Below are 24,977 nucleotides of genomic sequence, written 5' to 3' on the forward strand. Positions count from 1 at the left end.
CTTTTAGGTCTTTGTCTATATTACAATCTCATTATTAAATGCTACAGTTACAATTGTTTAAGAGCATTTGTGCTAGAAACTGTTTCCAGGGGATTATGTTATTCTGTCATAAAAATCCACTTCACGCTGAAACCTAACACAGAGTTTCAGCTTGGGAATAGCTGTCCCTCCATGGAACAAAAATAAATAATATACAAGTTATTGGAGGGAAAGATAAAACTATTTGAAATATAGAATTCTATGTTTAATATAATCTAGGCTCTTTACAAGGAAATAAACAAGGACAGAGGTGCTGATTTTGAATTTTGTAATGGTACTATATTATGGGGTGAAAAAGATCACTTCCCTTTTCTTTGCCACTTCTAGGTTGCCAGACTCTCCAGAGTGACTGAAAGTGAAATGAGTTGGTGATCGTAGTGGGTATTGGTGCTTATCACAAAAGCCACTATCACAAGCTGGTACTTTTGTTGATGGCCTCTTTCCGGAGACAATAACTGAAACAGCAGTCTCTCTTATTGAGTCAATATCAAGAGTTAGCAGATAAAGGCATTTTTAAAACTACCTGAGCATGACACAAAGAAAATCGCATGTGTGGTTTAATACCATTAGAAGAATAGTGTCAGTTTGATTTCTTTTTAATCCAGATATGGAGATCACTCTTTAAATAAAACAGCAAGAGTCCTGTGGCACCTTAAAGACTAACAGATTTATTTGAGAATAAGCTTTCATGGACAGAAACCCACTTCGTCAGATGCATGAGGTATATATACACATGCAAGGATGGGTGAGTTACATCACAAAGAAGGGGGCAAACTTGCTATAATTCACCCATCCTTGCATGTGTATATAGACACCTACCACACTGAAGTTTCCACTTCATGCATCCGACGAAGTGGGTTTCTGCCTATGAAATTTTATGCCCAAATACATTTTTCAGTCTTTAAGATGTCACAGGACTCTCGCTGTTTTGCTAAAAACAGACTAATACGGCTACCCCTCTGGAACTCTTTAAATAGTATGGCCCCAACTTTTAAAATATTTAGCATCTTTCTTTTCCCTTGTTGATACTTAGAGAGATCTTTCAGGAAGGGAGAAACTTAATGTACAAGGAATTAGACAAAACAAAGTGCTGTCAGATATATAAAGTACTACAAACTAAAAAAAAAAAGAACAAAAATGCTAATGTATTATTGTAATTTAAAGTGTTATGTATAAGGACAGGAGGTACAAAGTTATACAGAAACGTGATTCTCAAGCTGAAAGTGTTCTTTTAACATCAACAAAATGTTATTGGATAGCTACAGGTGTGGAAGTATTTTCATTAGGCTAGTTTAAAAAGAACATATATTAAGGCAACTTACAGCATTGGGTGATCTTCTGGATATTAGAAGTTATACGTTGAGTTAGCTGGGTAGGATCCTCAACAATGCCTGTACTGTACGACATGGCTGAACAGATTGTCTGTCCACTAAGATGATCAAAAGTGTGAAAAGGTCAATCAGACAACTTCGTCAAGCAAAGGCAGCTAAAAAGAAAAAGAAAGTAGTTATACACCGGAAATTCTGCAAGTCATAATAAATTTTATCAGTTTAAAGCACACAAAGACTGAAATAACTCCAGCAAGAGGAAACACCACTGTACAATCCTATTTGGCCTTTACCAAGCAAGTCTGTTTTGAAAAGGGCATTTTAGAGAATGCTCTCTCAAACTAAAGCAAGGATTTGAAGCCATGTCAGAACTTGTTAACCAGCTAAATTTTATTATTGTAACATACATGAGATAGGCCTGAGATTTTGTGACAGTGACTGTCAATCAGAACAGCAGACTAGATGATCACAACGGTCACTTCTGGCCTTGGATCAGCTACATCACAGAAACAGTTTCCTTTGAGACAATTAAGCCAAATCTGTCAAGCTTAATATAAGATTTTTCCTACCCATACAAATAAGGAAACTCACAAATGATTGAAAAAACAAATTCTATCCAGAGAAATTGCTTTGTTCATTTTCTTGAAGTTCTAAATATATAAAAAATATTCACACTTTTATTCCCTGTGAAAACTGGAAGTCTCTTGTGCAACCTTATCTATGGTCTTGTGACTATTTGTCCATAACATGCACATTAAGGGGATGAGTAACATCATCTATTGTTTTTTAGCCCTTTCTCAAGAAATCCTAACTATTGTAGTCTTATCTGTGATCTGATTTTTCTTAGTGCTCTGACAGGCCATTTTACCCTGTGTAAACAGCAATATTTCTCAACATAAAGAAGTTTTTGTGCAACCTGCAGATACTACTTGAATTTTTATTTACAATAATTCTGAAAAAGTCTCTCATCAAAACAAGCCTTACATGGATCTTTTTTTTTTTACAAGTTCTTCGCTGTACAGCATAAATATACATAAAATCTTCTACAGCATAAACTGCTTCCCATAGAGGCACAATCGTAAATACCCGATAATCTAAAGTGCCTGTACAGTGGCTTGCACAATGGGGTCCTATTTCAGAAATGCTAAGGGCTCCAAAGAGGAAACTACAGTCAGAGAAGCAGTGTATATTGGTTAGCACATTGGACTGGGAATTAGGAGCCCTGGGTTCTAGTTCTGTTGCGTGACCCTGTGCAAGCCACTTCACCTTTTTTTGTTTCCCTTCCCACTTTTGTCTGTGCAGTATTTAAACTAATTATTTTCAGCCCCGGACTGTGCTTGTATAGTGACTTGAAAAATAGGGCCTAGGTTTCTGTTTGAGCCTCTAAGCACTACTGGAATACAAAATATAAATTCAGTAGAAAAAGAAACCACTATAAATCTTCTTATACGAAGCAAACATTTTTGTGCTTTGTTATACACAGCATTTAAGAAATTCTTATTAATTTAGTGGAAAAGGCATCACAATCTGGGTCATCCAGAGAAACTGTTTTTCTTCGCATGGGGAAGAGGAGGAAAGGCGGAAAAGGAAGGTCAGTCAGTTTTAAATGGTTGAATTCCCAAAGTTATTGATGCCCACTAATTTGCCTCTTAAAGTTATGTATTTTTTAAGAAGTGGGTATGGAGCTTTAACAAAAACAAAACAAAAAAAAATTCGCTGAATTGGATTTTTAAATTACACTATTAGAAATACTGAAGCCTAAAGCTAGCTCTTTAAGAAGGAGTAAGAGGAGAACTGTATTTTCTCTGAAAAAAGGAAATGGAACTAGTGAAAATTTGTTGATTTTCACCATTTTTTTTTTTTAAAAAGACTAACAAACACTCTCCATTTACTGGATGACTGCTTGCCTGCAACATTTTTTGACAAGTGCATTATGATCGAAAGAGGACTGCTCAAAACATTTCATTCAAATGTCAGAGCAGATTTATCCTCTTTTTCTTAAAATTTAAAGAGAATTTTACTTAAGAAGTTCAGTGCTTTTAGGTTTATAACCTGTTTACATGACACAGTACTGTATGATCATTACACTCCTCTCAGACATGCAGCCCATATCATAATGTACAAATAGTTGAGCTATTCAACTTTTTTTTTTTTTTTTTTTTTTTTTAAAGTACCCATTCATATTTTTAAGACAGTTGCCCAACAAAATTACAGGGAAAATTTGACTTAAAATGGAACCTGTTGAAACTTTAGCTGTAGAAAGATTATTGTCTTGCTATACTCATGGTAGTTAATAGGAGTTATGCAACAAAGCATTACTCAATCCTCCTCATTCATATAGGTTTCATCACTGTCTGTATAATATTTTGATATATTAAAATTAAAGGCACTTGAGATGTTCTTGAATCTGCAGTGGTTAAATGGGATCTATGAACTGACACTGACATCCACACCAGCCCAGTACCTGTTATTTGCCTTTAGTGATCACTTTGGAAGAGGTAATTTTTTTTCATTTTTGAAAATACTTTTTTTTTTAAAAGCTCATTCTAACAAGAATTTAATTATGTAAGTGAAGGGATGAGAGTATGCTAAACAGTACAGCAAACATTCCCTTGGTCTAAGAAAGAGTCAGATGTAGCCTCACAATTAACTCCTAATATTTAGCAACCAACAGTTATGAGTAAACATTTAATCTTATTAAGTATTTTTTCCAGTGGAGGGAGGGAAGGAGTACTCAATTGTTATTTTTCTCTTTAAAAAATAAAAACAAAATCCCTTTTTATAATCAGCTTTTGGATACAGAACAACTCAGTTCTGAGACACATTTGAGAAGAAAATAAGTTTTAAAGATGCTTAAGACTTCACATTGCTCTCATGCAGCAATAATAATGGAAAAAAGTGAGTAAGTTGGCCTCCTGAATTCTCCAATACATCCTCAAAATACTACACTGAGTCAGTTATACATAAACTATGGCAATGATCCTATAGACAGGTTCTTGAGATAATCAATATCTGGGACACTTCAAGCTCCTTCAAAGTCTAGAGATGTTATTTTAGTGAAACAAATTGACCCAGTAAATCAGGTTAAAATGATAGGAGAGTTTGCAATGTTTTTATTTCCTTTCAATTCAATCTAATTAAAATGCACTATAAGAAATATTTTTTTAAAAGGTCCAAAGGGTCAAGACACCCAGGTAATGCAATTTAAAGATCATTCATAAGCTATACTGGACACACACAAAAGAAAAAATGACCCTCGTAACTTCAAAACCCAGCTAGATGTGTAAAGATTTAAAAGCTAAACTTGCTTGCTTTCAGACTGTGTAATAGATTAATTGTTTTAGTAGGAGTCTTTTCTGGAATTAACTTTGTTTGCATCAATCACATTGGTTATGTAATATTTATGAAGCATTTATAATTATATTCATAAGCACTGTTCATGACAAAAAATAAATACTGCCCATACCAATATTTGATTCCCTCTCCCCACCCCCGCCCTCCCACCGTTCCTTCTAACTTTTCCCTTCTTTTTATGTTATACTAAATAGAGGAGACATTTGAGTGGGTTAGCATTTGCAAGTCTCACTGAGTTTTTAGGATAAAAACTGATTGGAGGCCTGTCTAAATGGAATCAGGAGTTCAGAGACAGCATGCAAGAATGTGCAAAAATAGAGTGGAAGAATGAAACAAAGGGCCAGAAAAGAAGAAACTGCTCAGTTTATCTTGCAGTATCAGATTTCTTATCCTGTACTCATTTTGAGGCAGAAACTGTACATATTTGTACAGTATCTAGCAACACTGTGCACACTTTGAACTTGAATGGGAGTCAATCTATTTAGCTTAAAGGGCTGTAAGTACTTACATGGTGAAACAAGTATTTAATAACAGGCTCTTCAATCTAGCAAACAAAACAACAACATGATCCAATGGCTGGAAGTTGAAGCTAGACAAATTCAGACGGGAAATAAAGCATAATTTTTTAACAGTGAGAGTAATTAACCATTGGAACAGTTTACCAAGGGTCATCATGGTGGATTCTCCATCACTGACAATTTTAAAATCAAGATTGAATGTTTTTCTAGTTTAAAAGATATGTTCTAGGAATTATTTTGGGGAAATTCTATAGCTTGTATTGCTCTCTAGATGATCACAACGATCCCCTTCCAACATTGGAACCTATGAATGTATTCGAGATCCACGTCTCTCTATAGGAACATAGCTACATGCATCACATCAAAAATTATTCTTTGTGAGACAGCAGGCCAAACAGACTTTGAACACCTATTAGCTTATTTACAGAAATATATACACATCTTGGATGTGATAATGAGCACAAGCATTCACTCTCTCAGGCTTTCACAGGCTAACTTTCTGCACAAAGAAACTCCAGCAACTTCCCAAGAACACTACAATGCCTGCTTTTCAGATGGTGAAGGATGGGTGAGAGGGAAATGGAAAAAGGACTCAAGACTCATCTACACTTATTTTGAGGCAAACTGAAATATAAGCCTCTCTCACACTGGCCTGCCATGCACCACATGGCCATGTAGACCCTGCTGCTGCATGCTAAAAGCTCAGTTGTGCACTTCGCTCGATCCCGTTTTGAAATGGATTAAAGCACACAAGGAACCCTTCAGCACATGGCAGCAGGGAGCGCATCAACAGCTAGTGCACAGCAGGCTGGTGCAAGCTAGGTTTATGCTCCAGCTCGCCACAATCTAAGTGTTCGTGGAGACAAGCCCTAAAAAGGGACACATAACAAGGATGCGTGTGTGTGTTCTTTAAATCTGTAGCAGGAAGCCAGGCAGCAGGGGAGCTGGGCAAGTTTTAGGCAGAAGCACCAAGGTGAAGCAGAGAAATAGCAGCTTTGGGGTAGCACTGGTGTCACTATCTGAATGAAGTGCCTTGTGCGGTTAGGAGAAAGGAACGCTGCAATGCTTCACCAGCGCCACAAAACACGGCTGCTAAGACAGACAGAAGTGGGTCTTTGTCCTGCGGTGTGCGACGCCTGTCTCTCTATTAGTGTGGCACAAAGTGCACACCCACACACAAGGAAGGCGTATACAGATGACAAGCACCGCCTGCCCCAGTGCTCCTCCCTTGTCGAACACTCTTGGCATAGTCCAGTCATGGGCCACCCTTGGGTCAGGGAAAACAGGCCAAGGAGGTGGAGACGGGCGCTGGAACCATTTGTACAGTGAGGGTGCGGAGAGCCAGTCAACCAAACCCTAAACGCTGCATGTGATCGAAACTGCTTCAAGCTAGGGGGGTGCGGCAGCACCCCGGCACCCACACCCGTAGCTCCGGCACCTAAGGGTGGAGGGCGGCGGTGCTGTCCCCCTTCAGGCTCCCTGGGGCTGCCCTCACTCCAGCCGGCTGGGGTAGAGGCAGGGCGCACCGAGCTGCTGCAACGCGGCGCAGGGCCCGGGGAATGCGGAACCAACCCAGCTCCCGTGGGCGGCGGCAGCCGCCACCGCCGCAGCGCCGGCCCGGCCCCTCCTTCCTTCCTTCCCCCAGCTGCCCTGGGGGTTCTGGGCACCTGATGGCCCCGGCTGCCCCCCTGGCCGCGGAGCAGCTGCAGTTCGGGAGCAGGGCGGCGCCCCCCCGAGACACCCACAGGGAAGGGAAGGGAAGGGCAGGTGCTGCTGCTGCAGCTGCAGCCCCCCCCCGGGCGCCGCCTGCGAGTCCCGCTGCTCCCCGACGCGCCCCTTACCAGGACCGCCGCGGCGCGGGCTGCCTCCCAGCACAGCCAGGCTCAGGCTCAGGCTCAGGATCCGCACCCACCCCCCGCGCGCTAGTCTGCAGCCGCTGGGCTCAGCTGACCGGCTGCGGGAAAAGAGGCGGGGCTGAGGGCGCCGGCCCCGCCCCTTCTCCTCGGCCCTATAGCGCGGCGAAAGCAGCTGCCTGGCCGCCCCCTAGCGGGCTGAGCTGTGGGTGCAGCTGCCTGGCTGGCGGGGCGGGGGCTTGTGACACCCGCGTGGGGCGGCTCTCGAGCGGGCCCGGGGGAGCGAAGCGGGTGCCGGCGCGGGTAGGCAGCAGCATCGTCAGCGGTCTGGGGCGGACTGGAGCCTCGTTGCTCGGGATCTCCCCCACCCTTTCATTGCCCAGCCGTCTCTCTCTGCCTCTCTCCCTCTCTCTGCGGGGATGCTGCCGCTAAAGCTAAGAGTCTAGTGCACGGTGCTGCAGGGCCAAGCGCATCTTCTGCAGCAAAGCTCCTGGCTGTGGCATTTCCTGATTATCATCCCCTCCTGGGCCTGGGCTAAATGGCGATGTGGAACCACGCTCCCCCAGCAGGGTGACACAGCGAGGCACAACGCCACGGCATAAGTAGCTGCCACAGGCACCACGCCCAGGCTGGGCTAGCTCTTCCACTTGTGTTTGCAGCCCAGGCCTCCACACCGACCCCACTTACTGCAAATGCTAGGGGGACTTTGGTGGCACCATAAACAACCTTGGCTTTCTGCCTGCTGCCCACCCACATTCTCTGAGCATAATCTTGACCCCCTGTGGTTTTATCTCTGGAGCTGTTAAAAATCTTGATTTCTTTAGTCATTACATTTTAAATAATTAAATAATAAATAGAATCTGAGGATTTGAAAAAAAAATAGTGCAAAACGCCATCAATCAACACTAGTCTTGAAAATAAACAGCAAATTTTTCAATGAAAATACATGAAAACAAAATTGTAATTTTTCCATGCTTATTATAAAAAATACAATGCCAGAAATGTCAGGGCTGGTAAAAATTCATTGGCAGAGCTCTGGGAAACTAAAAGGTTTCAGCTTGTGTGTGCTTTAAATCTGTGCTAAAGGGTTCAAGGAGTGTTTTGTTGTTGTTTCATTTAATCCTGTGCTTGCACCTTCTGAGTTTCACACTGAGTTTAGAATTTGAATGAATAAATGGAAAATCTGAGATCTGAATTTGGCTTGAATGGCAGTGTTTAACACCTCCCACACCCAACCTACACATTTTTTAGAAAATATGAGGGAAGAAATGATTTTTTATGGAACTCCACTAAGGTTTACGGAAAACTTATCCTTGGTTCTCCTAAAAGTTTTGCAAACCATACTGAACGTTTCAGTGAATATATCCTGACTTTCAGATTATTAACTAGAGGTCTTGGGGTTTGGCTACAAAGACACAGCTAATGTGAATAGATTTTCAAATTGAAATATTGGGCTACTTCTCTTTGTGGAAGAGATAGCAAAGAACAGATTTGGTGGGAGACAGAGATAGAATCTAGGACTGGAAGGGACCTCGAGGGGTCTTCTACTCCAGTCCCTTGCACTCAAGCCAGAACTAAGTATTATCTAGACCATCCCTGACAGGTGTTTGTCTAACCTGCTCTTAAAAACCTCCAGTGACAGAGATTCCATAACCTCCCTAGGCAATTTATTCCAGTGCTTAACTAGGTATGTACACGTGCTGGGTGAAGGGAAGAGTGACTTCATCCCAGCATGCAGCATCAGAATTTGGGGCCCATTGTGCTGGGCACTGTACATATATAAAATAAAAGACTATCTACTAGAAACACATAGCATACTGTTCCAGATGACTTTCAGACACTGTGACCAGGTATACCCAATTAGAGAGAAAATTGTTTTAGGTAAATGTTTGAGGCTGGAAAGGTTCATGAAATTATTTACAGGGTCTTGATAATTTCATGCTTGTGACAGACCACAATTCAATGGTGACAAATGTCTGGTAATGCAACCTGGAAGTAATAATTGGAACTACTCAAGCACATTACCAAGTTCTAAATTAATTGTATTCACTCAGAAAAAAGACCAGGTTATACAAGTAAACAATTAAATGGAAACCTTTGCTCAATCAAAAAACAAACATAATGTTAGAATACATAAGGATAGGATTAAAAATAATACTGAAAAAGTGATATTGTCTTTACATGAATCAATCTGATGCCTATGCCTGGAATCTTGTATTCAGTTCTCATCACCTCATCTCCAAAAGGATGTGTAGCTGAAACACAGGGTGGCTGGAGATAGGTGATAAATTATTAGAGGCATCAAAAGACTGACCAGATTGAGACTATAGTTTAGAGTAGAGACACAAATGAGGGGTCATTACAGAGGTATACAAAATAATGAAAAGTAAATCATGAACTTCTATTTATCCTTTCTTTCTCATAAGGACAAAGGAACTTTCAAGTGAAATTGAAAGGCAGCTAACTGAAAACTGAAAAAAATAATTACTTTTTTACACAGAGTATAACTAACCTGTGGAATTTACTGCCACAATAGATCACTAGTAGGATTTTAAAAAGGATGAGATTTTTATGGATAACGTGAATGTCCTCAGTTAAATTAGATTTTAAAAAATGAAAATTTATAAACTCTTGTGCTTTAAGGCATAAGCCAGCCATTAACTGACAGGTGGGGCAGGGGTGAGGCAGTCAGGCCAAGTGGTTGGAGCACTGGCTGTCAGGCCTAGTGATCTGAGCTAGAGTGAGAGGTCAGGAACAGCACTGAGGATCAGTGCCAGAGTCAGAAGCCAGAAGTCAGAGCCCAGGGTCAGAGCCAGAGTTAGGAATTGTGCAGTGGCGCAGATTGGACACGGCAGGAGCAAGGCTGGGACGAAGGTCTGAGCAGGACTGAAGCAAGGCAGGCACTAGAGCAATCACAGCTGCAAGTGTAACATTGCTCAGTCACTGGCCTGGTACTGCTGCTGGGATTTAAAGCATTCCTGATGATGCCTCTCAGCCAATCAGTGGGTCTGGTCCATCAGGGTCAACTAGTGAGTCCCAGGCTTAGTCGCAGGCCCTGATTCCTGACAGTATCACCCTCCCCCCGCCATGGGTCTATGGTTAGTTCCTTGAGGGACACAACATACCCAAGGAATTTGACTGTGTCCTAGACAAATTCACATTTCTCAAGCTTTGTATACAGGTGGCTTGGATGGAGTCTATCTAAGACACAGCATACATGTTAGTCATGAAGAACTGGATCCTCGGGAAAAAAGGAAGATATCATTGGGGTAAATAACCACAATTTGATGTAGCATGTGCTTAAAGATATAAATGAGCTGTTGAAAAGTCACTGGAACATTGCACAGGCCAAATGGCATATCCAAGTACTCAAAATGTCTGTACTGTGCCCTCCTAGAGGCAGTCTTCCATTTGTCTCCTTCTTGAATCCAAACCAGGAATAAGCTCCACAACTTCGTGAAGACCTTTGCAGAATGGAATCTTTTAAAGAGCTCACTGACAAGGGGCAATGGGTACCGGTTCTGGGTAGTAATGCTTTTTAATACCTGGTAATACACAGAAGGCCACAGAAAGCCATTCTTCTTACCTACAAAGAAAGTTGGAGACCCTTGGAGGAATGGATTAACCCCTTTTGCATGCTTTCTTGTAGATAGCTCTGGAGAGTCTGTAGATCAGGTTCTGAGAGGGAATAGAAAGGGACCTCTGCTCCAGGCTAGAGGTCAAAGGGGCAGCCACAGCGATAGTGAGGCGGCATGATGTCAGCTTTCTTTTTGTTTAACATGTCAGTGAAGTCTCGGTATTTGGAATTCCTTGCAAGACAGTCAGAGCTGAAGAGAATTTCTGATCTGTGGCTGGATTTTGAGAGGCAAGTTTGCTGGCAATATGGTGAACTAAAATGCAACATGCCAGACATGCCAGCCTGCCAGAGGATACATGGGTCTTGGGCAATGAGCCAGGTAATACTGGGGACAACTGGAGAATGCTGCATACAGATCAACCAAAACTGAAGGATTTCTTAATGACATGGGATCTGGAAGGGTAGTAATTTCTAAGGGGGCAGTTTGTTGAGTGACTGGGCCCAAAAAGTTGTCGGGAACTTTGCATTGGGTGGGGACATTATGTGATCGAGCAAATTCCAAGTCCATGAAACTGCATGAGGTGCCAGAGTCACCAAAACTTCCAGGTTAACCTCCAACATCACAGAGTGCTATAGCTGTAGCGGGAGTTGAAGGTGTGTTTGTCCTAATCAGTCATTGCCAAAGTACCAGCAGAAAAATGTTAGTGCAGGGTATTAGAGTGAGGAGGTGAACACCAGCCCAGCCAAGACCCATCTATTGTGGTTAGGGCTTGGAGTTTCCCAACCAGGATGTGGATCGGGCCTTCACAGGGAAGCTCAATATGAAGTATCCCAGTTCTCCACAGTATAGGCATAGGCCCAACATTTGTTTGTCTTTACCTTGGAGAGGCGGGGCCAGGCTTGGTTGAGCTACATGGGTTCAGGCTGTGGGGAAGATGCAGAAAAATGGTGGACAGAGTCAGCAAGACTAGCAGGGAATGGGAAGTTAACCATCTTTCTTGGTGGCTTTCCATCAGGCAGTTGTCAATTTTTATGCACAGTTTGTTTAGGGTGTCCAGACTGGTTGGAGGCTCCACCTGTGCCAGCTTGTCTTTGAACTCATCATCTACGTCAAGCCAGAAGTGATAGTGCTGCATGGCCTCATTCCATTTAGTGTCTGTTCTCAGGCACTGAAATTCTATGGCATAATTAGCAGCTGGTGCCCCTCCTGCAACATCTAAGGTACAGCCACTGCTGTGTCGGATCATCACAAAGCAACGCCATGGCTTGAACAAAATTCTCAAACCAGCTCAGGAGAGGACTAGATTTCTTCAAGAGTGGACAGGCCCAGGCCAAGGCCTCCACAGTCAGAAGGCTGATGATAAATCCCAAGTGGGGCTGATTGGTGGGGAATGACTGTGGGTACAACAGAAATAGGAGCCAGCACTAATTCAGAAACCCATGGAACTTGCCGCGGCTACTGGCATACTTGTCCAGTTGGGGAATTTTTGGTTCTTGAGGGGCCGGAGTTAGAGTCATGGTCAGCATAGCCTGTGTCCACAGTGCCACACTCTGTGGTTGCAGCATGGCAACCTGGGTCTGCAGAATCTGCAAGATGCTCACTATTTCTGACAGGGAGATGATGGCTTTAGCAAGATCCATCCTGGTAACAGATCCTGTTCCTTCCCTTTTTAGGGGGGTGGCTGTTCAAACTGTCACAAACTGGGTTGTGGGTAATCAGGCCTAGTGGCCAGAGCAATGGAAGTCAGACCTAGTGGTCGGAGCTGGAGTCAGCGGCCAGGAACAGCACCAAGGGTCTGAGCTGGTGTCAGGAACCAGGAGTCAGAGCCGGCATCAGGAATCAAGCAGGGTGGCAGGGCTGGAATAGTCTGGATCTTGGCTGGAGCAAGGCAGAAGTAGGGCTGGAGCAAGGCAGGCTCAGGAACAATCGCAGTTGTGGGCATAATTGTTGAGCAGCCACTGGCCTGGTGCTGGCTGGGTTTAAGAACAGGCATGATTATTTCTTTCAGCCAATCAGAGGGTCTGGTTAATCAGGGTCTTCAGCTGTAGATTAACTCAGTGGACCCAGGCTCTGCTGCAGGCCTGATTCCTGACAAGAAGAAGCTCACCCTATGGGCTGATTATTCCATAACTGACGGTTGAGGCATTTCTTTCACCTTCCTCTAAGCATCTGATACTGACCATTGTCAGAGATAGGACAGTGGACTGCATAGACTATTGGTCTACTCCAGTAAGGCAATTCCTACGTTGTTATCTTTCCCTGTCCTCCCGAAGGCCCTCCCCAGATAGGGATGTCAGAGTGCAGGAAGAAGGAGCAGATACTCATCCACAGATAAAGCCAGTTCCCAAGAAGAAAAGGGGAGCCAGAATCAGAAGAGAGGCACCAATATTGCTGCCCTGCCAGGGACCTCCCAAAATGGGACAACTAGTACCCAAGAGAAGATGATCCCAATCTTTGTCCTCTCAATGTCCCCTTCATTTTCCACCAAAGGATGACCCAAAGCACAGAACAGAAAGGTGAAAGGATCTACGCCTGCCCTCTCAAGGTCCCTTTGCACAACATCTTTGTCCTCTAAGGCCCCTCCCACCAAGGTAAACATACCAGCCTAGGAGGTGGAGAAGAATCTCTGCCCAGCCACTGAAACTTCCCCATACAGATAGTCAGTGCTCAGGAGGAGAGAGAGAGATGACCCAGCTGCCCTGCCCACCTAGAAGTCCTGCCCCATAAGGAGAGGTAGAGCTCAGGAAAGGATGGGACAGGATCCAGCCCCACTGTCATTTCAGGGTTCTTCCCCAGAAGGCTAATACTCAGAAGGGCAGGGGAATACAAGTCAGCCATCCTCCTCTCCTTCATGTGACCCTTACTCAATGGACAGTATAAAAGGAGAGACAAAAGTATCTAACCCCCTCACCTCATAAAGACCAGTCTCCACAGGATGAACAGTAGGCCACCAATAACTTGAAAACAAGTGACAGTTGTACAGATCTATATTGCATAGCAGTTGGGAATGCCCCTGGATCTGGCATGTAACCCTGATGGAAAGTTCTAGAAATGCGTTTTGCTTTGGTCCCTGCAGACTACTTCATCTGCAAACAGACTGCCACTGCTGTAAATCTTCCAGGGCAAACTTAGGTGAGACAGTGCACAGGCAAGATTGGAACACTGCACAAGACAAGATTGCCTTAGGGTTCAATTCTTTTCTCATCGCCACCTATTATATAGGCTGTGCATATGGGAGAGTCCTAGATGTTTCACAGAATCATAGAACTGTAGGCTGGATGGGACATCGAGAGGTCCAGCCCTCTGTGCTCATGCAAGACCAAGTAAACCTAGACCATTCCGAATAGGTGTTTGTCCAACCTGTTCTTAAAAACCTCCAGTGATGGGGATTCCACAACCTTCCTTGGAAGCCTGTTCCAGAGCTTAACTACTCAAAGGCTTTTCCTAATATCTTACCTAAGTCTCCCTTTCTGTACAGTAAACACATTACTTTTTGTCCTGTCTTCAGTGGACATGGATAACAATTGATCCCTATTCTTTATATAACAGCCTTTAACATATTTGAAGACTTTTCTCAGGTCTCTCCCTCAGTCTTCTTTTCTCAAGACTAAATATGTCCAGTGGTTTTTAACTTCTCAGGACAGGTTTTCTAGACTTTTTGTTGTCATTTTGTTGTTCTCCAATGGAGTCTTTCCAATTTTGTCCACATCTTTCTTTAAGCGTGGCACCCAGAACCGGACACAGTAGTCCAGCTGAGCCATCACCAGTGCCGAGTAGAGTGGGACAATTATCTCCTGTGTCTTATGTGCAACACTCCTGTTTGTACAGTCTGGAATGATAATAGACTCTTTTGCAGTCTGCTGTAGCAGGTTGGTGCAGGGCCCCCCTCTGCTCAGGTCCTCTGCTCCCCAAAACCACTCACAGACTTCGGCTTCATACTCCCACCAGTGCTCTTTATTTACAGGTTGTCACCCACCACCATCTATCAACACACAGTTTGGCCTAACAGCCCCAGGCGCCTCACTGTTTCCGCCACTCTTCAAGGGAAACTCACCGTCCTGTTGTAACTTCTGCCTTCTCTGGCTGTTTGCCTTCCCATCCCCCGATGTCCCACACTTCCTTCCTATGAGCCTTTGTAGTGACTTGCTAACAAGCCTGGCAGCTGCTTCTCATCCGCCCACACTGTGCAGGTTTCCTCAGCTTGTTCCAATTCCCCTCAATTAGGGCTCCAGTGGCAGGGGGCTGACTCCTCCTGCTTTCTTCCAGCACCCTGTCACAATTGCATTATTGATTATATTCCATTTGTGATCCACTATAATTCCCAAATCCTTTCCAGCAGTACTACCACCTCGCCAGTTATTCTGCATTTTGTAGCTGTGCATTTGAGCTTTCCTTCCTAAGTGAAGTACTTTGCCTGTCCTTATTGAATTTCATCTTGTTGAATTCAGACAAATTCTCCAATTTGTCAGTCATTTTGAATTTTAATAGTGTCCTCCAAAGTGCTTGCAATCCCTCCCAGCGTGGTGTCATCAGCAAATTTTATACCCTCCACTCCATTGTCCAAGTCATTATTGAAAATGGTGAATAGTATTGGACCAAGGACTGACTCTAGTGGGACTCCACTAGATACTCCCTCCCAGTTTGAAAACAAACCATTGATAACTACTCTTTGAGTAGGGCCTTTCAGCCAGTTATGCATCCACCATATGGTAATTTCATTTAGACCACGTTTTCCTAGTTTGCTTAAGGGACCGTCATGTGGGACTATGTCAAAAGTCTTACTAAAATCAAGCTATATCACGTCTGCTGCTTCCCCCCATCCACTAGGCCAATAACCCTGTCAAAGAAGGAAATTAGGCTGGTTTGGCATGATTAGTTCTTGACAAATCTATTTTGGCTATTCCTTGTTGTCACCTTATTAACCTCTAGGAGCTTACAAATTAACTGTTTAATAATTTGTACCAATATCTTTTCAGGTATCAGAGTTAGACTGACTGGTCTATAATTCCCTGGATCCTCTTTGTTCCCCACTTTAAAGATAGGTTCTATGTTTGCCCTTCTCCAGTTTTCTGGGACCTCACTCATCCTCCAAGAATTCTCAAAAATAATTACTAATAGTTCTGAAACTGCTTCAACTAGTTCCTTAAGTACCCTCAGGTGAATTTCATCAGGTCCTGCCAACTTGAATTCATCTAATTTATCTAAATATTCTTTAACCTGTTCTTTCCCTATTTTGGTTCGTGTTCCTCCCCTCTTGTTGTTAACATTAATTGAGCTGAGTATCTGGTCACCATTACACTTTTCAGTGAAGTCTGAAGCAAAATAGGCATTAAATAGCTCAGTTTTCTCGATGTCATCAGTTATTAGTTCTCCTTCCTTGCTAAGTAGAAGACCTACATGTTCCTTCATCTTTCTTTCGCTCCTAATGTATTTAAAGATCCTCTTCTTAATGTCTTTTATGTCTTTTGCTAGACGTAACTCATTTTGTGTCATAACCTTTCTGATTTTGTCCCTACCTGCCTGTACTATTCTTTCCTCCTTAGCAATTCATTCATGTTTCCCCTTTTGGTAGGATTTCTTTTTGAATTTCAGGTCATTAAAGAGCTCCTAATGGAACTAATGCCCAGGAGGAAAGGAAGAGAAGAGCCAGTTCCCAGCTATCTTAGAGACCCTCACAAGCAGATCCAAACCCCAGGAGAACAGGGAGAGAAGATCCAATTCCTTTGCCCTCCAAGGACAACTACCAATATTATAGAAGCAGATAGAGGAACTTGTCCACATGCCTTTTCAGAGACCCTCCACAGCCTTGGAAAACTCAGCTTCTACACACACATTCTCTTTCCCAAATGGTGAGCAGATTAACCTAATTTGCAGTTTTGGGGTCTTTCTGTACAGCTGGGCTCTGTTCCTTCAGATAGCAAAAGAAAGCAGGTGGAGTATTCACCGTTCCAGCACTTACTGTGGATCTGTGACTGCAGAGCAGGAGCCTGGGAACCCTGCAGGACCAGTCCTGGAACTTGGTAGTTAGCAGAATAGTTCACAACTCCACCCACTCCTGTCTCTTCAATATTTAATGACAGTTGTTTCCACCCACTGTCTTCTCTTCCCAGTCATCCTTGGCTTCTAAGCAGTTCTACACCTTTATTATTGTTTCCTAATGGGCAATCAAGAACTTTAATATTCTTCTCACTGCCATTTTAATTTTTAGAATAGTTAAAGTGTTAATTCACAGTCTGAAATTAGAGTCTAATATCTTTTGTATCCAAAAAAACAAAACAAAACAAACAAACAAAAACCTTTCCAAAAATATGTTAAGCTTATGTAAATATGGCAGAGTGACATAGAAGTTACTTAACCTGTGAGCTCTTCAGGGCGGAAACTGTTTTTTGTTATGTGTTTGTGCTTAGCACTGTTGAGCCTTCATCTCTGCTTGGAGCCCTTACGTGCTAACACAATACACAATAACAAGTTCAAAAACTTGAAGAAGAAGAACCCAAACAAACAATAAACATTAGCTGATATTCTGATATCAATACTCATCACTCTTCCATCTCATTGACTGTTTCAGAGCCCAGGCCGTCTCTTCAGTTAATTGAAACAATTTGATAGTGTTTAGTCATATTTATTAAAGCATGCCAGAGAGCAATCATCTCAAAGGTGGAACAAAGTAGATTGGCAGGGCTTAGGGGAGGTCTTTATGCCAGCTATTTGGAATTCTGTTGAGCAGGGATAGGTGCTATTCAATATTTTTTGTACATAAAAAGTAATAAAAATGTCACTCCCATGTATCTGTGCTATCATATTCTACATAAATTCTGTATGCATGCTGATTGCGGGTTTAACATTTCATTTTGATTAACAATTATTTTAATGCTGCTATTTGTATTGCTTTGTTTTTCTTGCAATTGAAATATTCAGGATAATCCAACATTACCCACTAGATGGCGCAACAGTGACATTATACTGCACTCTGCAGGTTGGACTTGATTTTGATCTCACACTAGTTTTAAACCAATATAACTTTCAGTGCAGTCACTCCTGATTTACACAGACTCAGCTGAGATCAGAATCACCCCCTTCTCTCAAAGCAACAGACATACCAGTATTTTGGTTTGGATTTGTACTTCTGATCAAAAATGTCCTTCTCAGAGAAGACGCTTTGTCTGGAACTTGGGGGACAGTCTACTTTGTCTCACAGCATATGGAGAGCTCTGTCTACATTTCATGTTTTCTGATGGCAGTGTGTGATGCCTGAGCTATAAAGCAGAGGTTTCCAAATTGTGGCCTGCAGGCTATCTGTGTTCTATGGAGATGTTCCTGGTGGGCTCATGGCTCTGGCTTCTTCACCTTATCTCCAGCAGCTATTTTGCATTACAAGACAGATGAAAATACATTAAATATTTACCTAATATTATTCTTCCATGTAAGCAATTGTTGTTGCCACAAGGATGTTACAGGATGGGAGGAGAGGTAGATCACAAACCAGACTCTAATAAAATGTGGTCCATACTATGAAAAGGTTAAAGAACCTCTCTTGTAAAGTATTATAAAATTGTAATGAAGAAATAGTTAGGAAAACAACCACAAAATCCTATTCTTCCATTGGTCAGATACTGCCACTAGCAAGGTACATCCTCAAAAGGCATTTGTTGAACCCCATAATACCTACTACAGTAATGCTGCTCCATGTGATGGTATTCAGGAGACTGGGCGCGCTTCTTTAGTTAGCACACTACTCCCTTTTCTGGCAAAGCAGAGTACAGACCAGTGATCCTGGAGCAGCAGCTTGATGTTGGGAGAGGAGTTGTCAAGAACCCATCCTTAAGAATTGCCCCGAGGGAAGGGAAAGGGAAATGCTTCTGAGCAATATTATCTGTAAGACTGTCTCATCTATTTATTTCTAGAGCTTACATCCCTGTAGCATTTGGGTTCCGGGTTAAATAACCATCTGATTATGGACCATCTTCTCTGCTCCTTTTGAGGCAAAATCATGTTTCTGGTGCCCCATATTAGGCAGAAGACAAATAAGGGTAATGAGGGGAAAAAACAAGGGGGGCCAGATTTTCAGAGGTACTGGTCCCCAAATATCTTACTGAAGTCAATGGAAGGTGTGTGGGTACTCAACATCTGTGAAATTCAGACCCCAGGCCATTCTGTATTCCTCTTTATTGTGGTAAAGGCTGCACGAAGAGGTGTGTCTTTCACAGCGCCCTAAAAGAGGATGAGTATTCCATACAGTATAAAGAGTTCTGAAAGTGAATTGGAAACAGAATAACGTGCTTTTGAACTGATCAGATCGACCCCGCTCTGGGCTGGTCAGGTAAATTGTAACGTTTCATTGAACATTCTGCAATATAACACCCTGGTGAGTGCTTGTTAGAGGTCTCAGGATTGATCATTCGCAGCCCTCTTCTCCAAGGAGGGCTGCCATTGGCCCATGAGTACAACAGCACCATACAAGAGTGTGTGGCCTGTCCCCTTCCAGCTCCCCCCATTCTACAGTCTCCTGACAGCCAGGCAGGCTAGCAGCCCTTTCTATGGTACGTATGGTTCACAGCTCTCTGCCAACATTTTTACTGAACACCTTGTATAGAGGCAGTAAGTGGTACAGAGGGCCTTGTGCACCAGGGGTGACTTTTATCTGTTACCAAACATTTGATTTATGCTTCGTTTATCTTCAGTTTTGCACAATAAAACTAATGACAAATGCATAAAATGGTTAACTATGTAGCAGATGTTTCCAAGCAGCTTTTATTAGTGTGGCTCATCAGAATGAATCACAGTAATTTATTATTATATGCCTTTATTTATTTATTTGTATTATAGTAGTGCCTAGTGGGCCCAAATGAAATCTAAGCCCCAGTGTGGTAGGGTCTGTACAAACATATGGTGGACGATGGTCCCTGACAGACAGTTTACAAGCTAATTACATGTATTGCAAAACCACCAAAACAAATTTACACTCTGTAGCATTTTGCATATTATTTTGGGTGGGACTTACTCTTCAACAGGAGCAGAGGTGGACCAATGCTGTGTGCTTTTGAAAATCCCACCCTACATTCTTAAATCTGTGCTTAAACATCTTATTATCTTCATCCTCCCTACCTCACCCATCCACTTGTCTGTCTCATCCATCTGTTATGTCTAATGTTACCAGATTTGCCTGTCACCTTGGCGTGTGCTCATTTATTAGCATTACGTTTCTGGGGTCTCTGTAATTCTATCAATGTACTACTTGTGTCACTTGTGGAGCTCTATTTCTCCTTTCTGCAAGTCCCTCCCTCAATGGGACTTAGTTTCCACAGGGTTGGGTTTCTCCAGCCCAGAATCACCTGAACACACACACTCCTGCACGCACGGAACATATCTGAGCAAGCAGAGTCAGTCAGCACTTCCAAGCTGACACTTTCATATGCCACCGACTCAGCACAGGATCTGAGCATGTCTGAGCAGGCAGGGTCACTCTGCATTTCAAAGCTGACACCCTCATGTGCCATGGACTCAGCATCCCCCCCCCTCCCAAATCTCATGTCACAACTGTCCGGGTAGTAACTCTGTGGATGAGCAGACCCTGAGCAGGATGAGCAGGATTTTGGGGCGTTATAGGGATCTTTGGCTTAGGTAAGAGGAGCGTTGCTGCAGAGCAAATAAGGAAGCTGAGAAAACGAAAGAGTAATCAAAGTCCAGAGAGAGCATGGCAACCAGCTTGACCATAAAAGTTATTTTATTGCCTGTTATATAAAACTTATAATGGTAATAGTCATACAAGGAGAGACAAACAAACAAAACAGTTACAATATTACACAGTTTCAATTGGGAATTGGGGAAATCTAGATCAAGTTTGATCACAAAAGTCAGGTTTAGAAAGTTATACCTGGAAAGAGAGAGAGAGAGAGAGAGTTGGGGTCTCACTACTCAGTGAAGCTTGATCCGGTCGAGGTTCCCAGGTGTTCTTTGGAGAGAGTCCGGCGTGCTCGAGACCAGCAGAGACCCCAACACGATCAGTGAAAAGGTGAAGTCCCAGTGGAACTGGTGCAGTGTTTGAATCCAAGCACTAGAACAGAATTTTTAACTTGGGTAGGGTTTTTGAAGGGAAGCAACAGTGGTTCAAGGGGGAACACTAGATCTGTTTATGGGTAAACAATGACTCAAGGGAATATACCAGAGTTGTTTTGTTTAGGCTGGACAATAGGACCTGGTCATTCCTGGCTATGGGCGATGTTACTCCAAGGGAGCTCACAATGCAATCAAGCAGATTCAGTATTTTGGATACCCAGAAAGGATTCATTACTAGAATTCGTCTGATAAATGCTGAGCTGGGTGTGTTCAGGCATGGGTTGATTAATATCTGGAGAAGAGATGCCCCATCATGCAGTGCTTCCCGGCTTCTCTGGTCCCAGAGTTCAGTGCGGTCCCTGCCTTGGAATCTCTGTTCTCCACTCTGAATGATAATAAAGGTGCCTCCCTGTCCCATCTTTGATGCAAATGAGACTAGGGGAGTTGCCTTAATCCTGTTACTCTTGTCTGGAGGGGATTAGGGCCTTTTCATTGCTTTTTGTAAGTCTTTCTTCTGGTTCAAGCAGAGATGGCGGTGGCGGTACGGAAAGGCCTTCGTGAGTCAGACAGGCTGGGTACTGCACTAGGGTTCCCCAGGAACTGGTAACACTTACCTTTTAGAATACAAGTTCTTTGGGGACAGGGACTGTCACTTACTGTTTGACTGTATAGTGTCTAGCACAATGCAGCCCCCTCATTTCCCTGTCTGAGACTTCTAATTTTTCTTAATCATGCTACAAAATCACTACAACTTTATATTTCACAATTTACTTTGTTTCACCTGAAAAAAAAAAAAAAGAAAAACTATACACAGTTTTAGAAAAGATGAAGAGTAGAAAGATGGTCCATGGATAATTGGCAGAAAAGGATTTAGATGTTGTGCAAACCAGCATCTAGCCCGATTTTCAATCTGAAATAAATTCAGTGTTGATCATCAATTACTTAAATTTTATGACTTATTTGTATTGCATCTTGAGCAAAGATAAAAGCTGGCATAAATCACAGAGTTGACAGAGTTAATTTATAATTAACAACCAAATTATCAATCCACAAGCATCAGCAGGATTAACCGATCAAGATAAACATCTTAAAAAATGGTGATAAAAAACCCAGAAAGGCTCCCCTGGCTACTATTAGAATTTTAACTTTCTCTCCTTTTGTTGTTACCTACTGTGTTTTTTGTGATGGTGTCTGGGTTTTGATTGTTATACTTTTGTTCATTCAAGTCTGTTGTTCAGCTAGCACAAACATTTTGGAATAAAGGAATAGCCTGACTCTGTGGCTGCATGGATATTTCCCTGAGCTCCGGGCTTCCTCAGTATTTATGTCTCAGAATGTACCATACATCTCAAACACTGGGTCTTGCAAGATTTACCTACAGCGTTGCAGAAAAGTGGCGCTCTGTAAGCTGCAGTGGTAGGAACCAATGAAGAGACTACAGCTAGCTGCCGCCAAAGGGGGCAGGATAAAGTGGGCTACTTTCCTATCCCAGTCAAAAGGCTGTGCCATGAGAAGGGGGGTAGACAGGCACTCTACTATTTTATATGATTCTTGATTAATACTAAGAGAAAACATTATTTATTCGACTGAACACTAAAAATCAGTCAACATCCTATTCGTATGTGTAACCTAGTGTGTTTTCTCACGGAGGCTGTAAGCCACTGATGAAGTTGGTTAAAGCTGTAGGTCAGTTGGATATTTATAAAATAATGTCTCCTGCTCTCATTAATGATTTGGATATAAACAGGAGGTGCAGTTTTTCAGTTGGCTCACTCTGTTTACTCGATGTGTTGGCAAGATGCTCATTTCTTTCTGCTGATGCTGTGTTCCTGGTGTGGCTTGTTAATGCCACACTGGGAGTAAAGGAACTAGGATTGGCTCTTTAGGCAGAAGGATGTATGGCCCGGGACAGAGAAGTCCCACAGGGAGAACTCTGAGAACTGCCAAGCCTGGGGAGAAGATTTGGACTTAATTTTATTGTTAATTTTTTGTTACTAACCCCAGACATCAGGAAGAGGGAGAGTTTGACCCTATACAGGAGGCACAGATTGACGCAGGCAAGGAATAGCTGCCACTCAAATTGAACTTCAAAAAAACAAGTTATTTTTTGAATTTGTAAATTAAACTTTTAGACGTTTTGATGAACAAAATCCAAATTAATCGGTGTGATACACAGTTAACTCGCCTGCCACAATAAAGTCAATGGCATACTCTTACTTCACTTACAATTTAGCAAACCAGATAATAAGCAGTTTTTTATTATTATCATTCTTTTGTAGGGCGTGGGTAGGTAACAACGATTACAGATTTATATCTAGCTTTGACAGCCCGTGTGTTGCTGCAGCAGTGAGTTGGTGAATGTCCGTCAGGACCCCTGTGAAAGAAAAAGGGGACTCTCAGATATGATGTGCTCCATCGTTTGTGACTGGTGACCACAGCCGCATACAGGCATTTGCCTCATTTTCCATTTAAAGAGGGTTTGTCCACATCTCCCATGAGATGTCTTGATGCGATTCAGTCTGCACCAGTCTTTCCAACATATATCAACAGCTGGTGGTTCCTCGACAGGGTCAACTAAGAGCTGTTTCTTTTGAGCTGTTGAATCCCCATTGAACTTCAGCCTCAAAGTTGAATGTAAGGGCTTGATGCGATTCCATAGAGGGTGGCAGGATTTTAATCTTGTCTTTGGCAGGTTCTGCAGATCATCGTGCAACAAGCAATATTGCAAACTACTAAATATTTCTCCTGTCCATGGCATCTGTAGCCAGTGTTTGAAATCCAGATCCCTTGCTGCCAGTAAGAAATATCTTAGGGATTGTCTACATGGGAAATTAACTGGAATTGCAATTGCAGAATAGCTAGCCATTGAGCTTTAAATTCACACCTTACTTTAAACCAAAATAACTTTCAAGTATAGACAAGCCCTTAGAATGTTGCTGTGACACAGAAGACTGTGTTGTGATTGGATTTTCTCCTGTAATGGAAAGAACAGTTTTCTCTCAGATCACCCCGGGGTAAAATCTTGGTCCTGTTGAAGTCAATGGAAGTTTTATCATTAACTTCACTGGGGTCAGGATTTCGCCCTAGTTACTGTTTTCTTTTAGTGTCTGTTATTACTAAACCCTTCCTTGTGTGAGAAATCCTTGTGCGCATGCAGGGGCATGCACAAGAGGGGGGGCAAGCAGGGCACCATCCCCCCTGCCAATAATCGTCGGGGGCACAGAACTCCGGCCCTGGGGCCACAGTGTTGGGGAGGGGAGAGTGAGCTTCCCTGGGCCCCAGGGCTGCGGGGGAGTGGGGAGAGGGAAGTGAGCTCCTGCTGGAGCAGGGGGCAGGGAGAGAAAAGCAAGTTCCTGTGGGGAGGGGAGGGAAGAACTCCTCCCAGGGCAAGGTCCAAGAGGGAAGAGAGAGTTCCTTCTGGGGCCAGGGTTGGGGAAAACAAGCTTCAGCCAGGGTGGGGGAGCACAGAACGTGCCCTCACAAAAGGGATCAAAGTTAAATATCTGCACACGCCCCTGGGTACATAAAAGTGTCTTATTTCTACTCAGTACTTCCCCAAGAGAAAAGATGATCTTGTGGTTAAGCCACAAAGCTGGACATTTCCTGTGTTTATATGACAAGTCAGCTAGGGCTTATTCTTGCTCCCATTAAAAGTCAACGGGAATTTTGCCACCAATTTAAAAGACAGCAGGACTGGGTCCTTAATCTCTTTGGCTGGGTTTTTCAAAGGCACCTAAGAGAGTTAAACGTCCATCTCCCTTTGAAATTCAATTTTCTCCTCTGTTAACTGAGGATAATAATATCGATTCCATATAGGTGTTGGGGGACTTAATTCATTAGTACATATGTAAAGCATGTGAACACTCACAGGCTGACAGAAATATATATAAATATAAAATGTTAATATTTATATTATTGATTTGGTAAATAATGATACCATATAGTTTTTACAGGGACGGAGAAACATTTCTGTTTCTCAGTATTGTTAATACCGCCTAACAAATAGAAATGAATTTCATTGAAAAACTATTTTTTTATTCTTTCTTTTTTTGCTTTTGATTAATTCAGGAAGGCCATTTTATCTTCTCAATCACACAATTACAACCAATTGACATTGCTCTATTATTGTTTCACAGCATAATCTAGTGTTCAATTAACAGTATCTGTAAATAAATTGTCTTGATAACATGTGATAAACCGGTTTTGACTAATGATAAAAAGTTATACAAGATGTAAAATCAATATGACAAT

At 42.6% G+C, this 24,977-nt stretch overlaps 1 protein-coding gene across 1 annotated transcript in view; it reads right to left on the reverse strand.

Moving 5' to 3' along the window:
* Positions 1-7,167, reverse strand: part of STX7 (syntaxin 7) — a 38,446-nt gene extending 31,279 nt beyond the window's left edge. Inside the window, exons 1-2 of the mRNA XM_067546753.1 lie at positions 7,081-7,167; positions 1,362-1,525 (exon numbers count right to left, since the gene is read on the reverse strand). Of these exons, the coding sequence (XP_067402854.1) occupies positions 1,362-1,446 (85 nt within the window). The 5' untranslated portion in view covers positions 1,447-1,525; positions 7,081-7,167. The remainder of the gene's footprint in view (positions 1-1,361; positions 1,526-7,080) is intronic.
* Between the last annotated feature and the right edge of the window lie 17,810 nt (positions 7,168-24,977).

Source organism: Emydura macquarii, unplaced genomic scaffold, assembly GCF_026122565.2.
Source record: "Emydura macquarii macquarii isolate MOO-44397 ecotype Brisbane River unplaced genomic scaffold, CSIRO-AGI_Emac_v2 contig_1146, whole genome shotgun sequence".
NCBI classification, from domain to species: domain Eukaryota; kingdom Metazoa; phylum Chordata; order Testudines; family Chelidae; genus Emydura; species Emydura macquarii.